The following is a 14268-nucleotide window of genomic DNA, read 5'->3' on the forward strand; positions in this document are numbered from 1 at the left end:
AACAGATCATGACAATTGTTGGCTCGAAGAGGGGCAGCTAGAATCTCATACATCGCTGGTGAAAGTGTACAGTGTGCAGCTGCTTTAGTGAAAGAGTTTTCCTTTTCCTCTAGAAACTTCCACATAAGATTTATCATAGCCCATCAATTTTACCATTTAGGTAGAGCGCCTAGAAGACTGGAAACCCATGTTCACATAAAAGTGTCTGGGGTCCTAAAGGCTTGAAGGTGAACAAGCAGCCATCTATCTCAGAAGCAAAAAGCCCACATGGAAGAAGCACACCAGCCAGTGTGATCACGTGGTGCCCAAGGGACCAGGTATAAGGCATCATGCAAAAAAAAAGAATATATGTATGTATGTATATATATATGTATATATATACACATACCATATTGAATGAAGGGGGAAGTGCAGAGTGGAGACCCAAGGCCCAAGTGTCGGCCAATGGAGATCCCCTCTTAGAGGGGTTTAGGAGAGGAGATGGGTCAGTCAGGGTGCGAGGTAGTACCGATGAAGAACACAGCTTTCCCCCAGATCCTGGATGCTTCCTCCCCCCAACTACCATGATCCGAATTCTACCTTGCAGGGCTGGATAGGGCAGAGGTTGTACACTGGTACATATGGGGGCTAGAGGCACAGGGAATCCAGGGTGGATGATACCTTCAGGACCAGGGGTGTGAGGAGATGGATGGCAGAGAAGGGGGGGGGGGGGAGGGAGACTCCAGATAGAGCAAGATATGACAAAATAACTTTGTATAAATTACCAAGGGCACATGAGGGAGGGGGGAACGGGGAGGGAGGAGAAAAAAAAAGATGATCTGATGCAAAGGGCTTAATTGGAGAGCAAATGCTTTGAGAATGATTGGGGCAGGGAATGTATGGATGTGATTTATACAATTGATGTATGTATATGTATGGATTGTGATAAGAGTTGTATGAGTCCCTAATAAAATATAAAAAAAGAAAAGGAAAAAAAAGAAAATGATTAGGGCAAAGAATGTACAGATGTGCTTTATACAATTGATGTATGTATATGTATGGACTGTGATAAGAGTTGTATGAGCCCCTAATAAATTGTTTAAAAAAAATGTCCATACCAGCATTCTTGACGAGAGCAAAGAAGTGGACATGCCCAAGTCTAGCACCTGACGAAAGGGCAAGTAAAATGTGGACTCACCTTGTAATGAGATATTACTGGGATGAACCTTGAAACAACTTATTCCGTGAAACAAGCCAGTCCCAAATGGTTTTATACTGAACGATTACATTCATATGAAATGTCCAGAATCCGCTCATCTGAAGACAGGAAGTGGGGCTTGAGTGCTTGAAAGGACAGAGTGACTGGGAATGTATAGGTTTTGGTTTGTTTGTGTTAGGGCAATGGAAAGATTAATTGTTGCAGATGCATGGTGGTGATGGCTGCACACCTGTGAACATAAGACAAGTTGCTTAACATTTCAGAAGGGTGAGTTATAGGACGATGTAAATGACATCTCCAGAAAACTTTTAGAAAAGGGGCATGCTAGAGAGAGCAGAGGTCGAACTTGGAGGGTCAGGGAGAAGATAATAAGTGAACATGGCCTTCATCGGAGGACGGCGGGTAGCTGGTCACGTATGAAGACCTCTGAGGGAAGAGCGGCCCTTGCTTTCCATTTGAAAACATTCAAAGGCCTATCAAAAGCATCCTCAAGCTAAAACAGACAGGAAGGGTTCTATACCCATGAAATAAATTCAACTTGAATTTAAAACCAAAGAAATCTCCAGGCCCAGAAGGTTTCACTAGTTAATTGCATCAAACATTGAGCTATAGCTTAACGGCATCCAGAAGGAACCTAGGTGGAAATGCTTCTCAATTCATTTTACGAAGTCAGCACTACCTTGTTATCAACACCGAACAAAGAGCACAAGAAAAATCAACAAACCAGGACTGAGAATCCTCAACGGCTGAGAGTATGTCAAACAGCAGGGCGACGAACTCACAGAAACCTTAATAAATGAAAACATCAAAATGGAAAGCTACTACTTCCTGACACATCCCCCTCCTCGGAAGACAACGGTCCCATCTCTCTCTCTCTGCTTGCTGAAGAATTCTGGGCTCTTCAAGTCATATCAGGTAAAAAATGGAAGCGTTAAAAGGACCTCAAGTTTAGAAAACAAGAAAGAAGTCTGAAGGAACGTGGTCAGAGCTCTGCAGATGACACAAGCCTTCCCAACCCCATCCATCCCTGGAGGACAGCCATGGCTCCCCTCGAGGGAGCGGCCACATTGCTGTTGTACAGGGAGGCTCCTCAGGACTACGGTCCCGGGCTTACTTGCACCAATGCAGGTTTCTGTTTTGCTTTGGTTTTAAAAACTTCCTCCTAATAAGCCCTTATGATTACTCCGTCATTTGAGAACAATCTATTGAAGTTACCCTTCGGAGTTCTAAAAGCAGTGGACCGGAGCTCCTGGGCATAACTGTTCATCTTCAATTTAACTGGCTTCAAAGATGTCCTCAGAAGTCGCTCTTTTTTAAACATCATTTTGCTGGGGCTCAAACAGTTCTTTTCACAATCCGTACATCTAGCCAATGTGTCAAGCACATTTGTAAATATGTTTCCATCGTCATTTTCCAAAACATTTTCTCGAGCCCTTGGTATCAGCTCATTTCCCCCTCTATGCCCTTCCCTCCCTCATGAACCCTTGATAATTTATCATCTTTCCCCCACTGACTGATGTCTCCCTTCACCCACTTTTCTGTTTTCCTTCCCACTGGCAGGTGGTTTATATAGATCATTGTGATCGGTTCCCCTTTTCTCCCCCCACCTTCCCCTTCTAGTATTGCTACTCTCATTATTGGTCCTGAGGGGTTTATCTGTCCTGGATTCTCTGTTTGCAGCTCTTATCTGTACCAGTGCACATGCTCTGGTCTAGCTGGATTTGAAAGGTAGAATTGGGGTCATGATAGTGGGGGTGGGGTGGGGAGAGCATTAAAGAACAAGAGGAAAGTTGTATGTGTCATCGGTGCTATACTGCACACTGACTGGCTCATCTCTTCCTTGTGACCCTTCTGTAAGGGATGTCCAATTGTCCACAGATAGGCTTTGGGTCTCCACTCCGCGCCCCCCTCGTTCACATTGATATGATTTTTTGTTCTGGGTCTTTGATGCCTGATACCTCATCCCATCAACACCTCACATGGGCTGCTGTGCTTCTTGCATGTGGGCTTTGTTAAGAAGCCACTCTTTTGACTGGCTCTTTTGTTAAGTAGGCTAGTTGGGCAGAAACCCATGCACTATTGAACGGGGACCCTCGAGGTAATACCGCTTGTCTTACCCTCAGGCTAGCAAATGAAACCCAGCAGAAGGTAAAGGGATTAATACCAGAACCAAGTGGGGCTTGGCCCAGGAATGCAAAACTGTTGCAATATTCAAAAATCTAAAAATGCAATCAACCACACTGCGGCTTTTAGGGAAACCACACCATCATATCAATTGAGGCAGAAAAGAATTTGAGCAATTCAATAACTACCCATAACAAATGTTTTCAGCAAACCAGGGATAAAAGAAACTTCCTCAAGTTGGTAAAAGGCATCTACCCAAAGGAAATCGACCGGTACTATATTTAATGCCCGTGTTCCCCCTACGGTTGGGAGGAAGGCCAGGCTTTCATCTCTCACTGCACCTATCCAGGGTCGTACTGGAGTTCTGGGTACAACGGGGAGGTACGGAAGGAAAAGTGAAAGCCATCCGATTGGAACGGAAGAAGTGAACGATCTCAGTTCATGGTGGCATGGCTTTCTTTGGAGAAAAGCCTAAGGCATCGTCACCAGACTAATAAGTGAGTTCAGTGAGGGGGGCGGCATAGTAACTTTAGACACTAGTAATACCTAAGTGGAATCTGTTTTTTTCCTCCCCGAGGTCAATAGCAATAGTTCAAAAAAGAACTCGAAACCCTTACTGATGAAGCACTTCCTCACAGGCGTTAGGCTTCTGATGGACTACACCTCAGCATGCGAGGAAAACCAGACTCATCACCATGGACCGGCATGCAGCATCAGGTCAACTGGAGACAAGCTTGAAGCTGTCGGGGATTTCATTCCACTTGGATCGACAGTGAACGCCGTAGAAGCAGCAGTCGAAAGAGCAAATGATGTATGGCATCGCGCAAGTCTGGCAAAAGGCTTCTTCAAAGTCACGAGTGCTTTGAGGGTACAGGTGCGGAAAAGCTAAGCCATGGTACTGTCGATCTCTTGATATTGAATAAGGAAGACTGGGGAAGAATCAAGACTTTTGAATATGGCGCTGCGGAAGCATCGCGAATAGGCTGAGGGAATGAAGGAATCGATGGTGCACATACGATCAGAATGCTCCTCAGAAAGACACATGTGATAGAGAAGGACTAGTCCCCGGTAAAGCAGAAACTCACTCCAACGTCACTGCCACTGAGTCGATACTAGCGCACAGTGACCCTGCAGGACAGGGCAGAACTGCCCCCTGTGGGTTCGAGAGGCTGCCAGGCTTTACGGGAAAGCACCATCCTCTCCCTGAAGCAGCAGGTGGTTTCCACCTGTCGTCCTTTGAGACTGCAGCCCGGTGCATAGCCCCCAGACCCCGGGCTCCTGATGAAGCATCGGCTCAGTGAAAAAGAACAGAGCCTTCTCGATATGGAATGCCACTCAACGAGTGGCAACAACAAGAGGCTTAGCAATGGTCGTGAGGATGGCACAGGACTGGGCACAATGTTGTCCCAGGTTGATAGGAGTGAGAATCAGGATGCCCAGCAATAGTCTTGAAAGGAGGTAGAACATGGATAGGAAACAGGAAGTATAGCCATACTTTATCAGCAGCCTGAGACCAGGGGCCTTGCTAGGCTTGTGTGAAATGATGACGTGCTGAAGACGACCTGGTTCTCCATGGAATCTTACAGAACAATTTCCAGTTGTGGAAAGGACCCTTCATGCATTCTGAAGGAAATGTGTATGTCCCCCAGTGAGAACCTTTGATGTTGAAAACAGATCAAAGGGATTGTGTGTGTGTGTGGGGGGGAGCTTTTAAGACCGATGGAAGAACCTTATGCACCAAGATGACTATGAGCTGTATATGGAACCCTGATGGCTAATGGAAAGGTTGCCAGTTTGAATCCACAGGAGTCTCTGTCATCTGGTCCCAACAAGACGGCCGTCTAGAACACCGCAGGGGCAATTCTGCGCTCTCATATGGGTTCACTGTGAACTGAAACTCACCCAAGGCTATTTACCAAGGGGCAGGGAACAGTTGGAAAGCTGGAGCGATGTTTCAGGTGCACATAAAAGGTGAGAACCCTGAACGAGGGCTTCAGGAAGAAACTGACTGAGAGCATTCTCAGGATAGTAGACAGACAGAATTCCTGTCGTGAAGATGGAACCTCCTTCTCCATTTTAATTGACAACTCAGAGCCATGGGATGAGAGCAACAATACATAGTGTTGTGTTGTATTGGGAGAAACAATGGAAGCTTCGAGGATGCTGTCTTGCCTGGATCCACTACCAGTGCCCCAGGAAACTCCAGTCTAGAGCTCAAAGGATGCACTGCATTGGGTGAATCTGCTGTGCAAGACCTCACGGTGCTGAAAAGCAGAGCTGTGACTTTGAGGACAAGGGTGTGCATGATTCAAGGCTTCTTCTTTTTAAAATCATTTTATTGGGGGCTCGTAAACGCTTATCACAATCCATGCATACATCCATTGTGTCAAGCACATTTGTACATATGTTGCCACCATTATTCTCAAAACATTTGCTTTCTACTTGAGCCCTTGGTATCAACTCCTCATTTTTCCTCTCCCTCCCCGCTGTCCCTCCCTCATGAGCCCTTGATAATTTATAAATTATTATTATTTTGTCCGATCTTACACTGCCCAACGTCTCCCTTCACCCACCTTTCTGTTGTCCGTCCCCCAAAGAGGAGGTTGAATGTAAATCCTTGTGATCGGTTCCCCCTTTCTACCCCACCTTCGCTCCACCCTCCCGGTATTGCCACTGGTCCTGAGGGGTTTATCTGTCCTGGATTCCCTGTGTTTCTAGTTCCTATCTGTACCAGTGTACGTCCTCTGGTCTAGCCAGATTTGTAAGGTAGAATTGGGATCATGATAGTGGGGGGTAGGAAGGATTTAAGAACTACAGGGAAGATGTATGTTTCATCGTTGCTACGCTGCACCCTGACTGGCTCATCTCTTCCCCGAGACCCTTCAAGGTTGGTTATTTTCAATCTCCTCATATGCATGTGAAAGTTGGACACTAAATAAGGAAGCATCGATACATTTGAATTGTGGAAGTGTCGAAGAACATTGGAAGCACTCTGGGCTGCCAAAAGAACCAGCCAATCTTCCTTGAGTCTAGAGGAAAGGTACTAAAGAATGCTATTCTTCAGTTTTAACAAACCTACAAGTTAAATTAACACTGGAAAAATGTCCATACCAATAGGCTATGGCTCCCATAAGACAAAGAAAGACCACTTATTTATTCTATCATGGAAACTTAAAAGAAAACAATTGAAACAATAATTTCCTTAAGTGTACCTGTTTAAATCTCACCCACAGAACAAAGACATAAAAGCTAAACTAAATTAACACTAAGAGAGTGTTGCTGGAACTATGTGAATACATATGTACCAATATCTATTTCATAAATGTATCATAAATAGATTCCTGTATCCACACCATGGACAAGAACATTTGCACTTCTAATTTCCTATTACTTCAACTCCTCCTAAGTACATCAACCCCAAACCAAACTCACCGTCACTGAATTAGTCCAATTCATAACGAGCCTACAGGACAGAAGAGACCTGCTCCAGGGGGTTTCTGAGGCTATAAATCCTTACGGGAGCAGTAGCCTCATCTTTCTCCTGAGGTGAGGCTGGTGGGTTTGAACAGCCAACCTCACATTTAGTAGTACAATGCTTAACCCACCGGGTTATCAGAGCTCCTTAATTAACCAATATGATTCATAAAACAAGTATTGATTAAAAATAAGACCATATTAGAAATATTTCTGATACATTGAAAAGAGTGAGGAGAAAAAGAAGGCAAAACTTCTTGAAATAATTTCATATCACATATGGGTTCCCCACCCCCCACCCCAGGAAAAAAATTCTGCAAGATACAATTTCCCACCTTTTGAAAAATGTAAGCATTTATTTTGTGAATCTGGATAGTCTTACCTGCTGAGGTTTCTCTAAATTTATCACTGGTCTTCTTTTTTCTCCATTTCCAAGGCTTGAAGATTTTACCAATGGTGGACAGTTTTCCTCTTCTCTTGAAGGGAGGTGTTTGGGACCCTGCCGTTGGGCCATCTGAGTTTGCTATAGAAGCTTTATCCAGGCCATCAACTGCACAGAGAAACAAACGATGTCAGAGAAGGGTTGTCATGAGAGTTTGAAACAACATTTCCTATCTCTTTCTGGGCAGTTACTAATGACCATCACCCCTCTGATTATAATCCATACATGAAGTCCATTTTGTCCCATTCTCCCCTAGCCAGAGTCCCCTGATATCAAACCGCAAGTCAAATGGTCAGAAATGAGGGTCCCCTTGGGCCTTCATCTTCAGGAAAAAGTAAAGCAGTGCGAGGCCGAGGGTCTAAGAGTGACAGCAAAGCCCAGCTGCAACAATGACATCAGCATTTGGTGCAGGAACGGAATATTCTGGAAGTTTCTGGAACAGGCTTTCCCTCTGGACACGAGTTTGGCATGCTTAGTAATAAATGTTACAGAGACAGTCTCGTTAAAACCAGGGTTTCTCCTCCACAAAATAAAAGGGAGTGCCAAGAAGCTATGTTCCAATTTTTAAGATAATGCTAGAACCATTGTTCTGTTCCAATTCCCCAAAGTTTTCAGATACAAAGAAACTAATAGAAGCCACTAAAATATAGGCAGGAATTTGGGGTCTTGTGTATCCAGGAAGATGGTATTACTTACCCTTGTCAAGTTACCCCTAAGAACAAAGGTTCAGAACCTTCAGTTACCCTGTAATATGTTTAAAAGAGCAGGAAGGTCCCCCAAATGGTAATTATTCCAAATATCAAAATCAATGGTGAAATACTAGAATTAGACCAGTGTCATCCACAAGAAATGGACTTATTTTAAAATGGACTCATTCAAGTCTATGATGTTATCAAGTCAGTGAAGCACCATTTAGCCATGTACAAATAGACAATGGGTACGTGACAACATGGAGATACTAAAACAGTGTGAAAGCAAAAATAAAAATCATGCCCGTGTCTTCATTTAGTTCACGTTCTAAAATAAGCAAATCCAATCTATGGGAAGCAAAAAAGAGAGAGAGAACAATCAAAACAATCCTTGCTTCTTGAAGTGGAGTGAAGGTAGGAATTAGTTCAGAATGAGCTTGAGAGAAATTCCTAGGGGGATAAAAATTATCTCAATAGGGGTTGTATTATACAAAACTAATCAAGTGGTACTTAGAATTTTGTACATTTAACTTCATGGAAAATTTACCTTAAAAATAGACTGCAACAAATAGCAAAGCCTAATTAAAATACAAGCTGAAATGTTTAGGGGTGAGGTATAATGACGTCCATCCAAACACACTAAGTGGGTAGAGTTGGAATGGGCGGATGGATAAATGTGCAAGAAAGCCAAAGATAGCAAAATGTTCAACATTCACCCTAGGTAGTGGAAAAGTATGAGTTAGCCGTCCAGCTTTCTCATGATCTCTGCACATATGTATTTGTTCACAATAAAAGATAAAACAACAAACAAATACTGCATGGCAGGGGCTTGTGCTTTGGGGAAGATGGGGTAGATCTATTTTTACATATGCTTCCGGTTAAACATAACTAAAAGAAACCTTGGACATCAGACATGAAACAAACCTTTTTACGATTCTGAAATGTACTGTCACGTGGTCGGTCTTGAGTCATGACCTTGGCCATAGGGTCTTGGACCAACCTTGTTACATAGTGCATGCATTTCACTCGTGGTTCTTATCCCACTTTGGTGGTGCTACCTGTACTGTGAGGCGTGGATCTGCTGCCAATCATGAATTTCTGAGTCTCCTTTGTTGCATGCTTTATTTGACTAGCACCCTGACTAGGAGCCTTTGGGCATCCTTATGATCTAGTACCCTTGCAGCATGGTAAACTTTTTTGTGTCTTTTCATAAATGTTCTCCTTCTGTTAGATTTGAGGTGGCGGTCTCCTCTGTACCCTGAGACAGTGTGTTGGGGCTCTTCCTCGGCTTTCTGTGGCTGGAAGTCACTGCATTTGCTGGCTTAGACGGGCAGCAGCTCTTGCATGATGTCTGGCTGGAGCAGAGCAGTTGTTTTCAATGGTTTCTGCCTTGCTAGGCTGCCTCTTTCCTGGTCATTTGATTAGTGTTAATGAGCTTTTGTTGAGACTTTCCGACGCCAATACAGTGATCTCCATGAAGGCACACCCGGACAAGCCCCTAAGAGCCTGCCCCTCACGGGGCTGGCTGCAGAGGGGTGGAGAAAGGTAGTCTACATTCTAAGGCTCTTTGCCCGGGGACAAGATTATCTGTACCCTTGGTTAGTGATCAGACGGAATTCAGTGGAGGCTCAATCTGCATGGAAACGCTACAATAGGATTTGGGGTTTCCGCCGTCATCCATAGTCTTCTGCAGATGGGGCGATCAGAATTTCACTAATAACATGTGATGTCACAGAAGGCGGAGGGGGAGCCAGGGCCTTCCTGTCTCCCAGCGGGGCTGAAACTGAGGTGCCCACAATGGTCTCCACAGGGAACATGTGGGGAGACTGGGCTTCCGCTCCAAGCTCTCCTCCCCACTGAGATGGTGTCACAGGAAGGCTCTCCTCATGACCAGACAGTGCTAAGGAGCCCACTCTCACCACAGTGTCAGTGACGATCACGTGGAGAGCCAGAAACCTCACCCCTGTCCAATGGCAACAAAGGTGTCCCCTCCCCAGCCTTGGCCTCCGGTATCACGGGAGTTCAAGTGGAGAATGTGGATTTCCATTTCTACCTGACACTGATGAGGGTAGGCACTCCCACCCCTGTACCTTTTCATTAGAGAGGTAGCTGACCAAGTCAGTTAAAACCGAAGACTGTACTAAGATCCAGAGACTCATAAGACAAAACGTCCACACAGCAATGGCGCATGACTTACGGCAAGAAAGATGGAGCTCTCAAATGGAATCGAGAGATGGTCAAGAGCTGCCAACATCTACACTGTTACAAACTCTCCTTGCAAACAAAGCTGGTGAAATCAACACTTGGCACTACCAGAGTCTAGTCTAAATTCAGGTAGAGATGCAGAGTTCGTGCATCACTAGAGCAAACTCTCAAAACGCCAGTCTGCGCTGGCCCGCTCTTCTGTGTGTGGGTCTTGAATGCACGTTACCTCACATCAGCCGTAGCACGGCGGGGTGGAGGGCGATGGGGGACAGACTGACGTTATGACGTTATGACGGAGCCAAGATGCAAACCTGCATGCACATCACTTCTCGTCCTGTCCCCCAGCCCACCTTGAGAAAGGGAAACACCCAGTGAGGAATCGAATGTATGCTTTGTGCCCACTTTATGGAGCTTCTCGCTGAAGGGCTTACTTTTGAACAATCCAAACGTTGAGAAATAGGGAAGGGAAGACAATTGAAAACATCGGATGAAAGCTTCCCAGCCCAAGGCCATGTCTGTGGCTACTGACAGACACATGGTTGGTTCTCATTTTTCTGCAGCGGAACTGGATCTTGATCTCACAACCCACAGATCCAGTTTCCCCCAACCCTCCGTCAAAGTGGTGCTTTTCACCTGAGCCATGGTCACTTCCATTTTACTCCTGAAAATAAACATTCAGCAATTCCCGAGGAATGGAAGGTTCAGAGATGGAGATACTTGCTCAGTGAAAAATGAAAGCCCGAATACGAAATTCATGGCTGCTTAAGAAACGAACTCTCTATTTACTCGGCCTTCGTAGTTCTGGTCTTCCTCTCTGCTCTTTCCTGGGAAGGACGTGGGCCAGTTCCAGCGGCCACAGCAGCGGTTGAATGCCCCTCTCGTTCCTGGCAGAGCGACTTTCCCGGTGACTTTTGCACTTGCTGGGCTGTCAAGCGGACTTGTGTAGAAACCAGTATTAAAAGCTTACAGAAAGGTGCTCCCGATGCTGTTGGATGGCTGAGTTTTGGAGGCAGTTTGCCATCTCTTTCTTCTGAGGGGTTCTTGGGTGGAGTGGACGCTCCACCTACAATCTTTCCATCAGCGGCTCAGCACGTTACCCACCTGTGGTGTCGCTGTGCACTGGGCTGCCATCCCAAGGTCAGCAGATGGTGTCAGCACTCGTGTCTAGGTGGGACAGAGGTGGGGCTTTCTACTCCTGTTAGCAGTTACCATCTCAGTCCTACCCTCCCCCGGAGGGCTGCTATGCGTTGGCGTCAACTTGATGGCAGTGAGTGAGCGGGAGGCCAGCAGTTGACCACTTGGGATGAAGAGCCACTGTGCTGGCAGTTGGTCAAACGGCCACTGTCCTTCGCTTAGACCCTGAGTGTGAGCTAAGATGAGTTACCACCCACCCTTGTGTAGAGTGGACAGAACATGGAATCTCTGCTTTCTCCCAGACACCCAGGCAGGATACCAGCAATAGTTTGCATTAGCATTGCAAAATGCACCAACACGTCCCTAAAATGAGTTTTTTTTTTTCTAAAAGTCCTAGTGACAAACCCTTCATGTGCAGAGAAGGATGAGCTGCAGGTGAATCCCAGGTGGCAGTCTAAATTTCTTGACGGTTTTAAATGTTCATTTTGATAGAATCTCTGGTTCCCTGCCTTGCCATTCCCCCGGACTTTCCCTTTCACACCTGAGAGCAGCATTTTGCAGTGTGACAGGTTCAGAAATACAGACCCATCACCGGGCACGAACATGCAGAAAGTCTACGTGGTGCAGCTCAGTCTACTTTCTCAAGGAAACAAGCCCATAACTACCAAACTTCCTCGCACCACCACTAGATACGAATGCCAAGAGTCTCCTTAGGACCAGTAATGAGAGTAGTGATACCAGGAGGGTAAGGGTAAGGTGGGGGGGGAGGGGAGATGATCTACATATAACCCCCTCCCAGGAGGACAGACAACAGAAAAGTGAGTAAAGGGAGACATCGGTCAGTGTAAGACATGAAAAATTTTTTCTTATAAATTATGAAGGGTTCATTAGGTAGGGAGGGATAAAAATGAGAAGCTGATACCAAGGGCTCAAGTAGAAAGCAAATGTTTTGAAAATGATGATAGCAACAAATGTGCATGACCCAATGGATGGATGGATGGATTGTGATAAGAGTTGTACCAGGTCCCAATAAAATTAAAAATAAAAAAGAATTGCAGGAGTGTGTGCAGGTTTTGTTTTTCTCTTAAGCAGAAATGTATCCATTGGGCAGTCCCTAGGCTTCATGTGACCATCGAAGCCACACATGAATGAGTTGAGAAATTATCACTGAACTGATATTAAAATGTTTTCATTTTGCCTTCAGGCTTGAAGACTAGTTCCTTTGTTGTGCTGAGGCCTGAGAACAGGGACTTTTAGGAGAGAGTCAATGTATTTACTATGAGGGTTTGTACTCTTAGATGATTGGGTATTCACCTTCTCCACACATACTTATATCCATCACTTGGACAGTGAGAGAAATGGCATCTCACCTCACACATTTGATCGTTGCAAAAAAGAAGCTCACTTAAAACAACTCCTTCTTTGTGAAAAAGTAGGTGGCAAAGATAGGCTCAACTTTCCTCTGCATGTCTGAAGGGGACTATGAATCTATATTTTCACACCCAATCATAAAAACAGAAGAAAATAACACATGGTAAATGGTGCTTTGATAAAACTTTGCTGTAAATAAGGGTGTGCTCACTATTTTACCCACAGGGATCTTATTGTACCAGAGACATGTACACCTATTAATGAGTCCTGCAGCAAGACCGCTGATATCTAAAAATTCAAAATGTAAAGGAAGTTTTAAAAAAAAAAGGCAAAAAACTCATCTCTTTAAAAATATGGTGTCTAATTGGACATCCCCTCACAGAAGGGTCACAAGGAAAAGAGGAGCCAGTCACGGTGCAGTATAGCACTGATGAAACACACAACAGTCCCCTAGTCTGTTCTTTATTGCTTCCCGCCCCCCCCACCCCCCCACACACATACACTATCATGACTCCAGTTCTACCTTACGAATCTGGATAGACCAGAGCATGTCCAGTTGTATAGATAAGAGCTCTCCACACACAGAATCCAGGACAGATCAACCCCTCAGGACCAACAATGAGAGTAGCGATGTCATTCATGAGGGTAGGGGAAGGTTGGGGGAGGATGGGGAGAAAGGGAACACCCATCTCAATGATCAACATACAACACCCCCCCCCAGGGGGCACGGACAACAGAAATGTGGGTGAAGGGAGACAGCAGACAGTGCAAAGTATGAAAATAAAAATAATTGATAAATTATCAAGGATTCATGAAGGTGGGAGGGTTGGAGGGGGAGGGGTAAAAAGAGGAGCTGATACCAAGGGCTCAAGCAAAAAGAAAATGTCTTGGAAATGATGATGGCAACATATAGACAAATGTGCTTGAATAAATCGATGTATGGATTGTTATAAGATCTGTAAGAGCCTGAATAAAATGAATTATTGAAATTTTAAAATGTGGAAAAATGGATATGCAAAGACATTCATATATGACTCTTACTTAATTTCATTTTTCTGCTAATAAAAGTTGAATTTTTATTTAAAATTTTTTAATGTGGCTTCTAGTCTGTTTAATATTATGTTTACATACTATTATCACTATAGATTTTTATCTCTGTGGCAGTTTTTATGTTTGCATTAAAATTCTGCTGCCGTTCCCTTTCAAGGTTACGGAATAGACAGCAAAGAAGCAGTAGAGGGAAGATTTGACTTAAGTTCCTACTCCTCTTTGACATCTCTCCCAACTGAAGCGACGCAATACGTGCTATTGTACTTAAGGGGGGCACAGAACCCGTAGAGGACTAGGTAGACAAGAAGGTCAGGATAACCCAATGCTGTGAGCCATCGATGATGAAATTGGACAGTAGTGTCTAAGGTCACATGGCTGACAGTGCTTTGAGTTATGTAATAAGAAAAAAAACCATATCAATCTGAAACGCCAAGCTCATTGTCACCGAGTCAATGCTGCCTCATGCTATTGGGCAGAGTAACCCAAAGGGCCTCCACGGCTGTAAATCTGCACAGAAGCAGAACGCCATGTCTTTCGCCTGTGGAGCTCGTGGGTTCGAAACTCCAGCTTCTTTGTTAGCA

General features: G+C 44.8%; 1 protein-coding gene across 4 annotated transcripts in view; it reads right to left on the reverse strand.

Moving 5' to 3' along the window:
• The window catches only part of PHACTR2 (phosphatase and actin regulator 2), a 127933-nt gene that overhangs the window by 79227 nt on the left and 34438 nt on the right, over nucleotides 1-14268 (reverse strand). For all 4 annotated transcript variants that reach the window (XM_075554443.1, XM_075554441.1, XM_075554442.1 and 1 more), the window contains exon 2: nucleotides 7179-7346. In XM_075554443.1, the coding sequence (XP_075410558.1) occupies nucleotides 7179-7346 (168 nt within the window). The remainder of the gene's footprint in view (nucleotides 1-7178; nucleotides 7347-14268) is intronic.

This window comes from Tenrec ecaudatus, chromosome 7 (assembly GCF_050624435.1).
Source record: "Tenrec ecaudatus isolate mTenEca1 chromosome 7, mTenEca1.hap1, whole genome shotgun sequence".
NCBI classification, from domain to species: domain Eukaryota; kingdom Metazoa; phylum Chordata; class Mammalia; order Afrosoricida; family Tenrecidae; genus Tenrec; species Tenrec ecaudatus.